Source organism: Onthophagus taurus, chromosome 10 (genome assembly GCF_036711975.1).
Source record: "Onthophagus taurus isolate NC chromosome 10, IU_Otau_3.0, whole genome shotgun sequence".
Classification (NCBI taxonomy): Eukaryota; Metazoa; Arthropoda; class Insecta; order Coleoptera; family Scarabaeidae; genus Onthophagus; species Onthophagus taurus.
In genome coordinates this window covers 2575143-2592743 of record NC_091975.1, presented here as the reverse complement: position 1 = coordinate 2592743, position 17601 = coordinate 2575143, and the positions used below count along the sequence as shown (strand labels likewise).

Genomic DNA, 17601 nt, shown 5'->3' with positions numbered 1-17601 from the left:
CCGCCAAAATATCTAGTGATATTTTCTGGTGATTTTTCCCAGTGTAAATCTGACTTTCGCGTTTACTCCTCCTGGTTTAAAAACAGAGTATAGTTCTAGTGCAAGTGTTAGTTCTAGTTTTAATTGTTATTCAGCGCTAAGTTGTATATTTTTAAGTTTCGGGTTTAGCCCTGTGTCTTCAGACGCTGAATGTTAGGTAAGGTTAGTTTTGTTTACAAACATTAATTATACCATGAAGTTTTCTTTGGCAATTAGTAATGGCAATTATAGCGTGAAGTTTTCTTTTGTAATGTCAATTATAGCGTGAAGGAATGTGAGGTAAGGTTAGTTTTGTTTACAAACATTAATTATACCATGAAGTATTCTTTGGCAATTTGTAATGGCAATTATAGCGTGAAGTTTTCTTTTGTAATGTCAATTATAGCGTGAAGGAATGTGAGGTAAGGTTAGTTTTGTTTACAAACATTAATTATACCATGAAGTATTCTTTGGCAATTAGTAATGGCAATTATAGCGTGAAGAAATGTTAGGTAAGGTTAGTTTTGTTTACAAACATTAATTATACCTTGAAGTTTTCTTTGGCAATTATACTCTATTTTTAAACCACGAGGAGTATTTTAAATTTGTCACCAGATTGACCTTGCACGTGATTGGTTGAATGCGAGGAAGGTTCACACACAGGCAATTTTGAATTTGAAGGTTAGGTTATTGACAATTCGACAGTTTCGTGTCATTATTGTAAATTTTGTGTTCTTAAACCCTTCTTTATTATATTTTGAAATAAATACACTCATAACTTCAATGTTAATTTGTATGTTTAGTGTTGACGATAACAAACGAAAATAAATACAATAATAAATAAATAAATAATTATTAATTTAAATTTACCGCCAAAATATCTAGTGATATTTTCTGGTGATTTTTCCTAGTGTAAATCTGACTTTCGCGTTTACTCCTCCTGGTTTAAAAACAGAGATAACATTGTATTTATTATTAATTTTGAATTAAAAAAAATCAATCTTTCAAATTTTAATTTATAGGTTATACAACCGTCATTTTGACGAATACTTTAAAAAAAATTCGAAAAATCCGACGATATCACATCATTCAAATTATTAAGCTCATAAATTTAAGTTATTTAACCACGAATTATTACGAATCATCAAGAATTTATATTATCTTTTTTATCACTCATTTATTAGATTATGTCGCAAGAAAACCCCCGATGATGCACCATTTATTTCTACATGGAATAGGTTAAATTTCTGCTTTATTTTTATTCATTCACGGCCTTCAGGAAGTTTTTATAACCGTGGTTAACTCCTTAACCTTCATTCGTCCCCGCTAAAAGAAAAAACCGCAAATTGCGTTTCAAAACATTATTAAATCGTCAACGTTCCGATCTATTTGTTGTAAGTTTCAAACCAAACAAGAAAAACAAATTGATTAAAAGTATATGATTAGTAATATCAAGTCCACAAGTTCATCAAGTTCAATGTTCGTTTAAAACGGTGGTAACTGTGTTAAGTGCATTTCTAAATAAAAAGATGAGGATTTTTATTTTTATTCTTGTAATTATTCCCGGGATTATAGCAATAGGTATGAAGCAATTAATTGATTAATTTGTTTTTAATTCGTTTCTATTTAGAACCTTATAATAAAATCGCCACCTATCTTAAGGAATATATTAAAAATGGTGTTCATCAAGAAGGTTTAACACAAGCGGTCAATGAACTAAAACATTTAAACAACGCAACATTTAGAAGCGAACAAATTTGCAATACTTGCAGATATGTTATTGATGGTGTTATTAAATTTCAACGATCCGGAGTTTCCAAAGAAGACATGCTTAAACTTATTAAATATTTATGTAACACTTTTAGCGATCATGGACCATTAATGTGTAATTCTATGGCCGATATGGAAATTGTTAGATTAAATAACTAATTAATTAATTAATACATTAATTAATTCGTTTTTTAGGACGCTATGTTGTTTATGATTAATAACCGAAAAAATTTAACAGCTGATCGAGTTTGTTCAATCTACCTACAAAATCATCTTTGTGTAGATCCTGATGAATATGATTGGGTTATTGATTTACCTACAGAACCTAACAAAAAGGATTCGGTTAATATAAATGATAAAAAACCGTTTAAAATACTTCATTTAACGGATATTCACGTTGACCCCGATTACAAACCCGGAAGTGATGCGGATTGTGGAAAACCTTTGTGCTGTCAAAGTGGAGTTGGAAATAATTCCGAAACAACAGCTGGGTTTTGGGGTGATTATCACGTTTGTGATATGCCCTGGCATTCAGTTAGCGATTTATTACAACATGTTACAACTCAACATGTAAGAAAAAGTTTCTTAATTATTTTCAAGGATGGTAGATTCTAAAAAGGATTACTAAAATGTTTTTTGTTTTATAGAGCGATGTAAAATATGTTTATTTCACTGGTGATATCATCGCTCACACTTGGAAAACTACCAAAGAATCTAATACAAAAGTAATTCAACAATTAAGTCGAGAATTTAAAAAATATTTTAAATCAACAAAAGTATTTCCGATCTTAGGAAATCACGAAGCTCATCCATGTGATTAGTAAATATATAAAATTATTTATACATAATTAACTAAATAAAATCAATTTATTTTTAGCTATGCACCTTTAAACGTTTCCCTTGAATCTGTTTCAACACAATGGCTTTTCGACATGGTTTCATCAGAATGGTCGGAATGGTTACCTGAAAGCGCACAAGAAACCCTCAAAATCGGGGGTTATTACACGGTTTTAGTCGAACCAGGTTTTCGAATAATCGCGTTAAACAGTAACGTTTGTTACATTTATAACCTGTAAGTAAAACGAATCTTTATAAATTAGTAATAATTTGATTATTAATTTTAGTTGGTTAGTGCATAATGATTACGATCAATATTCCCAATTAAAATGGTTGGTTGAAACGTTAACCGAAGCCGAAAAAAAAGGGGAATTCGTTCATATTTTAAGTCACATTCCACCGGGGGGAATAGAATGTTGGAAAATTTGGTTAAAAAATTTTAATCGAATAATAAGGAGGTAAAAAATATGTTAATAACATAAAAATTTTATCCAAACCCAAATTTTTTAGATTTTCCAAAAATGTTCGCGCTCAATTTAACGGGCATACTCATTTAGATGAAATTCGAATCTTTTTGGACGAAACTAAATCACAAGCGGTTAATGTCGCTTATAATGGAGGAAGTTTTACTACTTTTATAGGAAATAACCCCAATTATCGTGTTTATGATATCTCTCCAGAAAATGTAACCACATCAAAACTAAATAGAACTAAAATTAATTAGTTATTTAATTTTTTTTTAGGACGTTATTGATTATCAAGAATACATTTACAATTTAACTGAAGCTAATAGAAACCCTAATTCTCCACCAAATTGGTTTAAGTTGTACTCATTTAAAGAAGCTTACGGATTAAAATCAACAAACTTATCGGATCTTTACGATTTAACATTACGTATGAAAAAAGATCCCGAAAAATTATTATTAAAGCAATACTATAAATTTTATACTCGCGAAAGTGATGTAAAAATGACAGAACCGTGCAACTCAAAGTGTCTCGATAATCTTATGTGTAGCATTACGGGAGTCGATTTTAAGGATTCTGTGAAATGTCAGTAAAAAGAATCAACTTTTTAAATAATAAGAAATAAAGATTTTTTAAGTATGTACATATTTATTATTTATAAACCTATTTTTTTTTAAGGAACTAACTTATGGTATAAATAAAATTATTTCTTTTTGGTAGTTTATTTGTGAAGCAACTCCCAAGAAATCGGTTTTTGTGAAAACAATTCCTCTTTGGAAATGTTATCAAGCATTCGAAGCTGGAAATGGATTAAAAAAATTATTAATTTCCAATTCATAACCTCAACCAATTAAACATTCATAACCTCAAGCACAGACAAACACTTTTCTAAGCAATTCGAGTGAGCCGATATAATGTTGAGATAGTAAAAATGCACTAATATCCTCACTTTCAGAATAGTTTCACATTTATGAGTTAATTATCGAAAAAAAGACTCATTTCTAGAAATTTTGATGAAAAATTAAAAAAATTTACAGTTACCTATAAATATTAATTTATGAAAACGCCGATAGATGGCACAATTATATAATTAAAAATAATTAAAAAAATTAACTTACATGCTTCCTAATATATTTAATCAACAATTCTAAATTCTCGGGATCAACCTCATTCCTTTGATACATTCTTCTCCAAATAGCTCCAGCTAAAACGCAATCATCTGATTGTAACCCTTCGTCATAAGCGATTAAAGCCGCTTGAAATTGTTCGGATAACTCCTTAACTTGGGCACGGGTAGCAGAGGGATTAACGGCTCCGATTTTTTTAACTCTTTGTCCCACGTCCGCCCACATTGCTTCAACTATATGATTGCGTACGAAACGGCCATTATCACCTTCGGCCATGCACCGCACCATTAACATCCAAACATGGAGTTCTGTGATTACAAACCAAGAATAAAATGTGTCTGGGAGATTAAATTCTTCAAAGAAATCGACGTAAACAATTTTATCTGCGATTGATTCGTATAATAAATAACCTAGAACGCTTAATCTCTAAAAAAAAGTATTTTAGAAATATAAATTGTGATAATTTCTGTTTATACCGATTTTTCTACGCTAATAAATGGAACTTTATTTAAAATTTTTTGGATTAAAGAGAGTGGTGTAGTTTTCTCTGATTTATCTCCGGTAACATCGGTGATGTGTGTTGAATATAAATTTATTAAAGGAGGATAAAAACGTTTTAAAGGCTTTGATTCGATTAATAATGGTTTAAATGACGAAAACTGTTTTTGCGTATTTATAACATGATTTATCAATCGTTTAGGATTCGCCTAAAAATAACCTGAAATTATTTTATTATAAATTACTTTATTAAAACTTACTTTTAAACAACAAGTCACTCTATTTAAACTCATCTTTCTTAATATAATTTATATTGTAAAATTAATTATTACACAACCTTTATTTTTTCATGCTTAAAGAAATATTTTTGAGGTTATGCTATAATATAAACGTCAACGCCATCTATACGTGATAATTAAAAACAATTGACACCCACAGAAAATGGTCATAGTTGAATATTTAGGTAAGATTTTTTTACGAAAATATCGAAAGTGATGTTGTTTGAATCGAATTTTGTTTAACGTTACGGTTCTTTAATCATATTAGATTGGATTGGTAATGGAAACTAGTCGATTCCGATTGTTTAAAATTAGCAAATTGAGGGAGAGACTTGTACTATTACTGACATTACATATAGGAGAATACCAATAATTATTTTTAATTTTATTTCGTTAAGTTTAGAGTTTTATTGAGAATTTGTTTTGTGTGTTGATAGATAGATAAGTAATCTTCACGTTATTAATATACCAAAACTTGAAAAGATTTTTTTGTGGGCAATTTCAATAGTTTTTTAGTGAATGTCAAGTTCTTAAATAACAACAATTTGGGGCTTTGGGGATGATGTAATTAGTTTATTTCGGTTGGGTTTGGTTTAAATAAATTTAAAAAAGCTTGTTTTAGATTCAAAAAAGTTTAATTTTACTAATAAGAGATTTTTTAAATATTACTGGTTATCACTTAAAACTGGTCTTAATTGTTAATGTTTACATGTAACATCTAAACAAATCTTTACACCTACTATTAATGTAATCAATACGGGAGTTTAATAAGATTAAGAAAAAATAAATATATTTTTGGAACAACATATAAAAAAAGTTAGGTTAAATTTTATTAGTGTCTATTGATAACGAAAATTAATCGATGTGTTTATTTTAATTTATGGAAAAAAAATTACTTATTTTTATTTAAAAGTAATTATTTCGTATTTAGATATCGCCAAAATACCTTTGTTAAAAACCGTTTTTATTTCAGTGTCAAACTTTATTTGCATCAACAATTAAAAAATGTCTTCACGAGCGTTTGGTCGAGGACGTTGTAAAAAGCGCGTTTCAACAACATTGGGAAAAGCGCCCTCATTAAATAACCGTGATTCCGAAACAGATTTATCAACCATAAGGAAACCGATTAATACAAGTATTTTTGGTTTGCGACAAGTTCTTTCTTTATTTGAAACTGCAACCGAAGAAGTTAAACGTTACATAGCTTATGAATGTGATATAATTTATGAATGTCGAACGTGTCGATCATTATTTAGAAGCTTAGCAAATTTTATACTTCACAAAAGAAGTTATTGTCAAGAAACTTTCGAGGCGGTTTATCAAAGTAAAGATGCCGAAGATGTTGAAGGTGTCTATGAAATCAATGATGGAAGTGATGAAAAAGCACCCAAAAAGAAAATATCTGACGTTTTAAAAAAGTTAAATGAGATTCATGAGAATTTAAAAAGCTCCGAGGAAATAACCCTAAACGAATTAACCGAAGATAAAGAGATAAACGATGAGACAATCTCAAACAATAACAAAAAAATATGTTTAGAGAAAATTGAAAATTCAACAGCTGGTGTTTTTCAAACGATATCAAATGAAACTATCGGAAATGAATTAATTAAATCACAGGTTAAATTAGATAACTTAAAAAAATATGTTATTTTAATATTTTATTTGTTGTTATTAGGTAATGGAAATTCATTCGATGCTAAACACGAACGAAGCGATTCTCCAACCTGATGGGAAAGCATTTAAATTTCAAAAATCTAACTTGGCATCAAAACACAAACTTCTTTGTTCTATTTGTAATGCAACATTTTCAACCAAAAAAACTCTACGTTATCACGTTAAATATAAACACAACGATACCAAATTGGTTTTTTCGTGCCCTGAATGCAAGGAAACATTTGCAAATGCTTGGGGTGTTTTTCGACATCTTTATAAAATACATCGGAAAACAACAGCGCAAATACGAAAGTTGCGAGATCAAATCCATTCAAATCCTATCGTTAAACCTCAAGGAAATGATTCAAAAGAAAAAGATAAAGAATCTTCCGTGGCTAATTCGGATAATCAGGTAAAAAAATTATTTTTTTAATTTTAATTATTTATCATAACCTCACAAAAAATTTTATTCTGTCAAATTATAAAACTTTTTTAAAACCTTATTAATTAAAATTTTTATTTATATAGTGGTTAGAAAACCTTGAAGGAGATTCAGATATTCAAATATGTGGTGGTTGTGGAAAACGGTTTGAGAGAAAAGCAGCCCTTCATTCCCATTCGCAAATTTGTTTAAAACGAATAGCTGTTGTTAGCTCATCTAAAAAATCACCCGAAGAAAAAACGATGAAAAAATTTCAAACCGTAATCAAAGGTTCGAAAAAACGTAAACAGAAAATTTCCGTAAAATTCATTAAAGATCAACAACCAAACGGTACAACCAAAGATGCTACTAACGATGTACCAATAATAGATTTAAATAGCGACGATGATGAAATCAACGTTTTTTTTGCCGACGATCTTGAAATGGAAAATTTAGAAAAAGAAATTATAAACGAAGAGAATGAAAATGCTAAAGTCGAAGATGTTTTAAAAGAAAAAGATCAAGACGAAGAAGAAACCGTTCAAAATCAAACGAGTGAAAATGATTATGAACATCTTGAGATTGATTTAATTATAAATGGAGTTAATTTAAATCAACCGGAAGTAATTGTCGATTTAACTGAAGATATCGATGAAAACAATGAAAATAACCTAAAAAATACATCAAATGCCTCTGCTTCCACATCAACAACATCACCATTGATCGCCGATACATCTTCAGAAAACGATGTTAATTCCAATACTAATTTTAACACTAATTCTAACATTAAAGCACTGCAAAAAGTGCCTGGAAAAAAAAGAAAACGCCCATTGGAAACTTCATTAAAAGCAAAAAGTGATCAATATGTTAACTGGGATCTTTTAAAATGTACTCCATGTACAGCAACTTTTACGACAAACGATTCGTTATTAGAACACATGGCAATGCATTTTAATTGGTTTCGATTTCAGTGTAAAATGTGTACATTTGTCTCTTATAATAGCAAGGCTTGTTCAAATCATCTTCAATCTGAGCATAAACTCGATCCTGATGATATAGAATCTTGTGTAATTCCTATGAGTAACACGAAAGCGATTAAATTATCTTCAGATTTTAAAGCGTTTAGTTCTGAAATGGTTCAAACTGGTGAAAAGAGCCCGGAAGTTGATAAAGTGGATAAAGGTGATCCAGACGTGCGTAAAATGATTATGGAGGTGATTTTTGGTTCAGAACAGACATCCTTGGGCGTTCATAAGAGTCAATTGAGAAGTAGGAACAATTGTGCGAAAAATTTGGATAAGGATTTTGTTTACGATATGACACTGGTTGATACTCAAATAAGAAAACAAGCTGCTATGGAGAATAAAGTTAAACCAATTAAGATTATTAAGAATAATGAAAGTGATTTTAAAGTGATTAACGTGTCAACTTCACAACAAAAAAAGAAAAAATGATTTTCTTTGTTATTTATTATTGAGTTCAGTTTTCTTTGCAATATTTTTTAAATAGAATGTAATAATTTTTTTGATCTAAAATATATTTTCTATTAAAAATATATGAAAGAAGGGTTAATTTTTTAATAATTTTATTTTTTTATAAAAAGAAAAAAACAAAGAATTTACAAATATGACTATTGATCAATACTTTTTATGCTACAAATTAATAACAAACAACTTTATTGGTGTACTTGTTCTGATATAGATTGTGTTGATATAAAAAAGAACACGGCAAAAAACATTCAAAAGAAAATAATAAGAAAATACAGTTTTGTACAATAACAAGGGAAAAAGTGTGTAGAACTTTTACTATTTGTTCTATATAAACATTGCATTCAATCTTTCTTTTAATTAAGATTTTAAAAATAAAACCGTTTGGTGATAATAGTGAACCAATAAATTAAAAAAATTTGATTTCAACTCGATAATTTATATAACAATTATAACATTTATACAAATCAATCCAGTCTCTGTGCATTATTTCAAAGTTGTCATATTAATATTCGAAATATTTCGCTGCCTTAATAACTAATTTTATTTAGAATTAAAAATCAAGGCGATTATCAAAAATTCTTTTCTTGTCAATAATCATCTTCGAACAGACGGAGAAGTTAATTAATTAGTACGAATACTATCACAAAATTAACTAAATAAAAAGGCGAAAAATTAATAAATAAAATTAATAATTACATTTGTCAAGATCTCTAATAAAAAAATTGTTAAATCAAAACACACATTCAAGAAAAAAGGAACAAAACTGTTCTTTCGATCCGATCTTCCGCGTTAAAAAATTTTTCTTTTTAAATGTGCTATATTCCTAATTCTCTTGTTAAATCGTGATCATTCGGAGGGTAACAATAACGATCGGAAAATGGGGCCCAACGCACACACGATTCCGAAAAACAGTAATAAAAATATATATATATATCTAATAAATATTATGTACTTCTATGCGTATTTACACACTATTAGCCTATTGGTACATAAATAAACTATGTACAAGAATAAATAACTTAAAAAAATGATCCAGCTGCTTTTCGTTGTTAACACTGCATTTATGGCAAAATTTCTAAAAAAAAATTAATATAATTAATCAAACACAATTAAATACACAAATTTCACTTAAAATGCAAAATACCAAAAAATATTTCCATAGAAACCACTTACTTCGTCCTAAATAAAATATAACATGTCTGAATGTTTCTAGTTGTAGGTCTAATGTTAGTTCTAGTGACAGTGGTAGGTAGAGATAATAATAAGATATCACTATGTTGCATATTTTTATTGAACTAAAACTAGAACTAACACAAGACTTAAAACTAGAATCATTCGGGTTTAGCCATCTTGAGAGATGTGAGGCTAAATCCAAACGTTTCTAATTCTTGGTCTAGTGTTAAGCTATGTTGCATTTTATGCGGAACAGTGCAAGAAATGCATAGTTACTGCATTCAGATATTGCGAATTATATGAAATTCCCGGTATACTCACCAGCGTTAAGAACTAGCAAAAAACTCCTGTAACTGCTTAACGGTGGATTTTTCCAACAGGCACAGATCAAAATCAAACGTATTTTGAGACACTTCATATCTTCCAGTTTGCGCAATCAATTGCACAACCCTTTGAAGTTCACTATTATCCCTTAAATTAACAATTTTTGTTTGTAAATCTTTTAAAACCTCCATATATTCCTCGGGATTTTCTTGATTTTCTTTATCAAGATCGCTTTGAGGTCGCGACGGGCTTTGTTCGGAATCCGAAGGTTCCGGACGAGAATCTTCGGGTTTTAATTCTTTTTCCGGCGGCTCTTCCGCCGGTTGTTCACGATCTAATTTCCGTTTCCTCCTTTTTTCTTCTTTATCGGCTTTCTTATCTTTACTTTTCTTCGATTTTTCCTTTTTCGACGATTTCTCGCCGATCTCTAATTTAGTTTTTTTCGACGTCGGTTCGAAAAGTGACACTTCCCTTTGGGACTCTGTAAACGAATCTTCTTTACTGCTTAAAGAACTGTTCGAATGTTCTTCTGAAAATAATGAATGAGAAGATGTTTTTTGTTTCTTTTGATTTTCATCGATATTCTTTGCTGATGCGAATAAACTTTCTTTGATTTCATCTTTTAATTCAATTTTGGGCGGTTGTTGTTCTTCTTTTCTTATCACAGGTTTCTCTTTTTCTTTTGATCTTTCTCTTTTTTTGTCTCTATCTTTATCTTTTTTTTCTTTATCTTTCTTTTTGTGCTTATGTTTTTCTTTTTCTAGTTTTTTCTCGATTATTCTATCTGGCGTTATTGATTTAGATTTTTCTTTTTGTTCTTTTTCTTCTTTATCTTTATCCTTTTTTTCTTTTCGTTCCAGTTTTTTGCTACCATTTCCAGGACTTTCCCTATTTTTTTCTTTACTTTTGTGTGAATGATCCATTTGTGGTTTTTGCGAACCATCCCGTTCCCGACTTCTATTTTCTTTATGTTCTTTATCTCTTTTCTCTTTCTTTCCTCTCTTATCATTTTTCTCATCAGACTTGTCTTTTCTCTCTCTTTCTTTTCCTGATTCTCTTTTCTCCTCTTTTTCTTTATATCTAATTGGAGCTGGAGGACTCGGTGGCCTTTTCGGACTTGATGGTCTCGGAGACCTCTTCAATTTCTCTTTACTGTGAGCCCTATCTCTATTTTTATCTTTATTTTTTTTCTCTTCTCGTTCTTTTCGTCTATCAGAATCCATTTTATCAGATTTTCGTTTATCAACATCTTTCTCACGATCTTTTTCTCTATCTTTATTAGGACTAAGTTTACTTTTATCTTTATTTTTATCCCTGCTGTCTTTCTCCAGTTTACTATTTGATGAGTTCATACTCGATACAGTTTTATTCATCGACGAATCTTTTGAAATTGTGCTTTTTGGATCTGAAAAAACTTTATTTGTTTTTGTAATTGGCGTCCCAAAGAGATCTTGAAAACTATTCGAAGATCTTTGATCCATATCCATTCGATTTCGATGCTTTTTCATTGCCATATCTGCGCCGCTTAATTTCGGCTTATTCACTAACTCATTTTTTGATTCTAATGAATTTCTCGAGTCTAACGAGTCATAAGTGCTGTTTGAATTAACTACCTAAAACATTAAACATCATTTTTATTTTTTAATTAAGAATATTTTAGTTAATTCAAACATAACCTTAATTTTTTTTTTACAAATATTAGAATTTATTTTAATCAAAGTATTTCTATATACTTACCACTCCTCCCCCTTTAATCAAACAACTTTTTAATTCATCCACAGGATTTCTAAACACATAAATTTCTTTTTGTAAGTTACGTACAGCTGGTCCAGAAGTTTGTAAAGTCAAATCGTACTGAAACTTAACCCTTTTTTGATCATGTTTGATATAAATTTCAATAGGCAAAACAAATCCAGCATATCCACTTTCTTTAACCACATAAGGTGGTTGTTTAATAACTAAATAAACAAACAAAGTTTAGATTGCTAAATATCATATTTGCACTTTAATGTGCAAACTTTAATTTCTATAAATCAAACCTCTTTTTGGATTGGGAAATGTTTCGTGTAAATGAAAAACGACTTTCTCAACAAAGTAGGGAAGCTGAGTCCCGTCACAGCCTCGTACATAGACTTCCCAGTCGTGTGTAAACCCTTCGACTGTCTTTTTTGTGCGTATGGAAGCCTCGTGGCCTATTTCGAAGCTTACTCGCACGGACATGACTTAAACATTACTGGTGCAACAACCGTGCGTCCGTAATTAAAGCCGTAGGGATCCTAGAACACAATATAAATGAAAATAAGCGCCAAGAGGATGGTTTAACCTACATTTTCTGGGTATGCTGATGTTCTATACAATCGTATTGGTATCTAACGAGTTCTCGTTTGATTTACAATGATGATTACAACCAAATTTTCAATTCGATGGGGCCACTTTTGATGAGGTTATTAATTTTTTTAATCGCTAAAAATTATAAACAGACACACTAGGAGACATAGCTCAGTCGGTAACAAGTTTGACAGTTTTTTTTTATGTATAGAGAACTAACTTATCATCACATATTTATTTTTATTTAATAATAACATTATTTTTAGTTCATTATATTCCAAATATTTTAAGTTAATATTGTTTCATAAAATTTGTTATATCAGATTTAAATTTAACCCCTAGATAGCAACATCAAAAATTAAATCTAACTAATAACCTAACCCCAATATTCTATAAACATTACAAATACTCATAAATACAAAAAGTAACAAGGACTTTTTTAATTACAACTTTAATGTGAACTTTTTGATAACAAAAACTTTTTGATTACGATTGGTAGTACTGACATAACTAACAGTTGTCAAAATAATTTTTGACGTATTGTTTCATGGAAACTTGTTAAATTAATAGTGATTAAAAACGTATAAACAAATTGTTTAACACTAAAATTGAAATAGAAATGGTTTGCGTTCCATGCTTTATCATTCCAGTTTTATTGTTTATTTTCCACAAGTTCCTACAACCAATTTTGCTGAAATATTGGAATCCTTGGGGTACAAAAGATGAAAAAGTGATCAACGAGAAAGTTGAGAAGATGTTGTGCAAAGACGGAACATGTTTTATGAAAAAGGAAGTTGAGTCAGATACCAATACTGCTAATGAAACTAAATTGAAGAGTAGTTGATTGATTATAATGTATTATTAAATAAAAATAAAGATTATTTAACAAGAAAATACAAAATATTTATTAATATAAAATAAGGCATAATCAACAAAGTTAAAAAATAAATTTGTGATGTCAAAACAAATTTATTGATATTTACAATAACAAAAAAAATTCCAAATACCATAAATAATTTTTATTCTTCCAAAAGATCCACTTGTAATACACACATTAACCATTTCTCATATTTATCAGCTAAATACCTTTGTACTGGATCATATTTAAGTGATTGTGAGGTTTTTATCAATTCAGTTTCGTCTTTAACGATTTTATTAAAGCACATTATACTTTCGGCATCCCTAAATTCAGGTTTAAACAGTTTAAAATTGATTATAATATTATCCATACATAATAGTTCATTCAAATCCCTCGATATCAAACATTCCGATTTGCTCAGATTCGTATCATTAATTCGTAAACGATTTTTACTTTTAAAATTAAATATTTCATCAAATAAAGTTTTTATAAGGAATCGTCTGTGATACCAAATCGATTCATGGCCCGGATAAGATTTATTCAGCTCTTTAACCGTATGGAATAATTCATAAATTAATAAGCTGAATAAACATTTGAAATCTTCAAAGTTATTTTTTTTATTATTAATGAATAAAGAGTTTAAATCGTTATTTAATTTAAGATGATCAACAGTAAATTGTTCATATGTAACAAAAAAATTATTCATTTTTTCGCGATTTTTAATCAAAAAGGTCATTAACTTTTGTCTATATTGAAAAGCAGAATGTTCGGAAACATTACCAAACAGCCAATCGTATGATGATTCATACTGAGATGCTAATATAACACTAAAACTTTGTTTAGAGAGACCTTTTATGTTTTGTAAACTCCAAATTCTATGTGCCCAAGCATGATAATTATTTTTGGTAGTTAAAGAAGTCATTTCAGCTACTTTTAATTCATTATTCAATAACAAATGAGAGTGTTCATAATTCAAAAATGCGTTTGCCACTAAAAGAGTATTATCTTCCATTGCTTTTTTAAAAATCCATCTTCTTTGAGTAAAAGCCTCATTACATTTATTTTTATATGATAAAACTAACTTTGTAAAGTATAACTCAGAATTTGCCGATAAATATCCCCTTTCTAAAAGTTCTTTTCGCATATTCCAATACGTCGTTACCTCAGGTTGAACCAAAACTGCACCCAACAACGACCTCTTTACCTTTTGTACTTCAGAATCTGATAAATTTTTCTTTATCAAATTTCTCATCTTCATCAAGTAGACTTTTGTATGTATAATAATATACTTAACTGCCCACATTTCCAATCCAATACTGTTGTTTTCGTAAACAAGTGGTGATGTATTCTTTTCATTATTCATAACGGGAATTATTGCAAATTCATTTCTGCACAAAGAAAGAAATCAAACGTTGACATAACCTCAAACTAATTACTTACAAATTCGGTTCTGATTCTATAATTTGACTTAATTCTATTAAAACTCGATCTACCAATGCTTTTTCTTCTTCCATTTTTGAGATATTTTAAAAACTCATGCACCATTAAGTTTATTATTTTCTTTTTTTGAACAATTAACCTCTTAGGCGTTAGAAGCTAGCTTCATATTGAAATGTCAAAATAGTCTTAAAATTTAAGATAATTTTCTTTTTTAATTTAATTATAATTTTTATAATTTTGGAACAATTTTGAACCTAATTTGATTTTAAACAATTTAACTAAATTTTAGTTGTATAACAAAAAATAACTTTAAAAATACTACAAAAAATTTAAGTTGGTATCGCAAAAATCGTGCCACTTCAATGTGGCTGGCAGTTTAAATTTTGATTTGCTCATATTTTCTTTGTAATTCTAAATTTATCCACCGAAAAATGAGTGAATATATAACGATACAGGGTAAAAAAGTATTTCAAATATTATTTCCGTTTAATATAGTATTAATTTTTTAGTGGGACAATGTGGAAACCAAATCGGTTCCGAATTTTGGCCATTAGTTCTTCAAGAATACGGCATAACACGCGAAAAATCTAAATCCAAACCTCCTGAACAATCAACAACCTTCAATAGTTTCTTTCAAATTCATCCCGATTATAAAGGAGAGAGTTTTAATACCATTCAAGATCTTGTTGATAGTGAGGTTAAGGCACGAACTATTTTGGTGGATATGGAAACAAGCGTTGTTTCAAGATATAAAAATAGTTATTTACGTGATATATTTGATGAAGAATACATTATAGTTCATTATCCAGGTTCTGGGAATAATTGGGCAGAAGGTTTTTGTCATTATGGACCAAGATTCGAAGAAAAAATATTATATAGCATACGAAAAGCTGTAGAAAACTGCGACAGCCTCCACGGATTTTTATTAATGTATTCTTTAGGTGGCGGGACTGGATCGGGAGTTGGAAGTTACATCTTAAAATTATTGGATGATCATTTTCCCCATATTGATCGATTTGTAACTTGTGTTTACCCAATTGGTACTGAGGACGTTATAACTTGTCCTTATAATATGGCTTTAGCCACGAAAGAATTAATCGAACATGCAAGTTGTGTTATTCCAGTCGAAAATCGAGCCTTAATTGATATCGTGAAAAAACAAGCATCAAATACTCATTCAATTGATACAATGAGTTTTGTTGCCGGCTGTAAACCATTTCAAGATATGAACAGTATTATTGTCAATATGCTATTAAATTTAACAAGTGGGTCAAGATTTACTGGTGATTTAAATGTTGATTTAAGTGAATTAGTTACTAATATGGTTCCATTTCCAAATTTACCATTTTTATCATGCGGATTAAGTCCTTTAACAATCACTTCATCGAATAATAAGTAAGGTAAATTGTCATTTGATTTTCTAAATCTTTTTTTATATGTTTTTAGAATCAATTTAGAGGAAATATTTCTTCAATCATCTAACCTAAATAATCAATTAATAAAGATAAACGCATCAAATAACCAGCTCCCATTAACATTAGGTACAACTTTATTAGCTCGAGGGGATTTATTTACAATTTCCGATATGCGTTCATTCGTTGATCGGTTGCAAAGGAAAAATTGTTTTACTTCATGGTCGAAACAAGCTATTAAAATTGGTATGTGTGGAGTGGCTCCGATTGGACATCGGGCGAGTATGATGACTCTTTTTAATACTACCGCGATAAATGGACTTTTGGGTAAAGTGAAATCAGATTTTACGAAATTATATCAAAAACGGGCGCATGTTCATCATTATTTGCAAGTGGCCGGCTTTGAAGAAATCTTTTTTGAGGAGTGTTTAGATGTTCTTTGCGAGTGTATTAAATCATATCAGGATATTGAGAATAGAAGTATGGAGAATATTAAAGTTCCTAGATTAATACCAGAAAATTAATTATTTTTGATTAAAATTTTAAATAAAACTGTTATGAGGTTATTGATTAATTGATTGAGTCTTCTCCAGTCTCTTTGTTAACACTATTATTCCAGCAACTCATCTGTTGCTATTTTATTATTTCTTTGCTCTGTGGTGATGGGGATAAATATATGATTTAGATCCCCAAATTGTCCACATTAGCAATCTGGATTAGATCTTAATCCAATTCTATTGGATCGTTGGTTATATGCCTAGAGAATTTATATTATAGTTTTTTCTGTAGCCAGTGTTAAGTGCATTATCTATGGTTAAGTGGCTTTCTTCAAAAAATTTGGCCTGTATAGATTGCTGTCAGTTTTTGAGGTTATGTTTATGACGTTTATGGATTAACCTGATAAACTTGGTTGTGTAAAAGAAGTTGTATAATTTATTTTTAACCAAAAATGAATTTTTTTGTAAATATAGCAAAAATAAGTTTAAAAAACGTTTGATATATCACAAATAAATTAAAAGAAAAAATTATATAATGGGGTCATACACACTTATTAAATTTAGAGAAAATTTTTATGTCACACGATATATGCAAGTATATGCATGAACACAAAGTAAAAGAAATATTTTGATCAATTTTATATTTTGCGTAATTTGAAGTGAAAAATAGCAAATATTCAAACGAAATAATTTCGCGGCTTTTCTGTGACGTAGGAACCGCACTGCCTAAGGTCCATTACTACCATCTTTTAGTTACATTTATCTTATAGATAAACCCATCTACTAGCCAATCAGAGCGCGTAAAATAGCCGTAACCGTGGTAATAATCCCTTAGATAGCTTAACCGGAAGATGGTAGTAACGAGCCTAAAACAAGTTAAATTGTCCGTTAGATAGCGCTTGCGGTGTGACAGTGTCAAAATAAAACCATGGATGTAATACAGTGTCTCTATTACATCCATGAACAAAACATAATAAACATAACCTACAAACACTCTATCTCTTTTCAATA

General features: G+C 29.5%; 6 protein-coding genes across 7 annotated transcripts; 3 read left to right on the top strand and 3 right to left on the bottom strand.

Annotated features, from left to right (window-relative positions):
* Positions 1–1513: 1513 nt before the first annotated feature.
* On the top strand, positions 1514–3731 carry LOC111428133 (sphingomyelin phosphodiesterase-like). The gene is made up of 8 exons (XM_023063543.2): positions 1514–1599; positions 1649–1929; positions 1984–2358; positions 2436–2608; positions 2666–2860; positions 2913–3083; positions 3136–3310; positions 3369–3731. Exons 1-8 carry the CDS (start codon positions 1548–1550, stop codon positions 3681–3683), a joined length of 1737 nt encoding a protein of 578 aa, XP_022919311.2. The 5' UTR covers positions 1514–1547; the 3' UTR covers positions 3684–3731.
* On the bottom strand, positions 3718–5112 carry LOC111428134 (Ubiquinol-cytochrome c reductase complex assembly factor 1). Its single transcript, XM_023063544.2, has 4 exons — positions 4976–5112; positions 4694–4924; positions 4209–4643; positions 3718–3889 (listed from the first exon to the last, which is right to left on the bottom strand). The coding sequence occupies exons 1-4, from the start codon at positions 5006–5008 to the stop codon at positions 3812–3814; spliced, it is 777 nt and encodes a 258-aa protein (XP_022919312.1). The 5' UTR covers positions 5009–5112; the 3' UTR covers positions 3718–3811.
* On the top strand, positions 5109–8622 carry LOC111428132 (putative leucine-rich repeat-containing protein DDB_G0290503). Of its 2 annotated transcripts, none has more exons than XM_023063540.2 (4): positions 5109–5178; positions 5967–6610; positions 6669–7058; positions 7175–8622. In XM_023063540.2, the coding sequence occupies exons 2-4, from the start codon at positions 5999–6001 to the stop codon at positions 8519–8521; spliced, it is 2349 nt and encodes a 782-aa protein (XP_022919308.2). In that variant the 5' UTR covers positions 5109–5178; positions 5967–5998; the 3' UTR covers positions 8522–8622. The 2 variants fall into 2 exon arrangements, with proteins under 2 accessions (XP_022919308.2, XP_022919309.2); XM_023063541.2 differs by lacking the exon at positions 5109–5178 and adding an exon at positions 5802–5905.
* A 13-nt stretch (positions 8623–8635) lies between these two features.
* LOC111428429 (ENL/AF9-related super elongation complex transcription factor) lies at positions 8636–12586 on the bottom strand. Its single transcript, XM_023063929.2, has 5 exons — positions 12382–12586; positions 12094–12330; positions 11792–12012; positions 10052–11667; positions 8636–9632 (listed from the first exon to the last, which is right to left on the bottom strand). Exons 2-4 carry the CDS (start codon positions 12272–12274, stop codon positions 10057–10059), a joined length of 2013 nt encoding a protein of 670 aa, XP_022919697.1. The 5' UTR covers positions 12275–12330; positions 12382–12586; the 3' UTR covers positions 8636–9632; positions 10052–10056.
* Positions 12587–13217: 631 nt separating this feature from the next.
* On the bottom strand, positions 13218–14854 carry LOC111428309 (protein prenyltransferase alpha subunit repeat-containing protein tempura). Its single transcript, XM_023063784.2, has 2 exons — positions 14682–14854; positions 13218–14629 (listed from the first exon to the last, which is right to left on the bottom strand). The coding sequence occupies exons 1-2, from the start codon at positions 14753–14755 to the stop codon at positions 13402–13404; spliced, it is 1302 nt and encodes a 433-aa protein (XP_022919552.2). The 5' UTR covers positions 14756–14854; the 3' UTR covers positions 13218–13401.
* A 162-nt stretch (positions 14855–15016) lies between these two features.
* Positions 15017–17583, top strand: LOC111428510 (tubulin epsilon chain-like). The gene is made up of 3 exons (XM_023064056.2): positions 15017–15137; positions 15191–16076; positions 16128–17583. The coding sequence occupies exons 1-3, from the start codon at positions 15113–15115 to the stop codon at positions 16615–16617; spliced, it is 1401 nt and encodes a 466-aa protein (XP_022919824.1). The 5' UTR covers positions 15017–15112; the 3' UTR covers positions 16618–17583.
* The last annotated feature ends 18 nt before the right edge of the window (positions 17584–17601 follow it).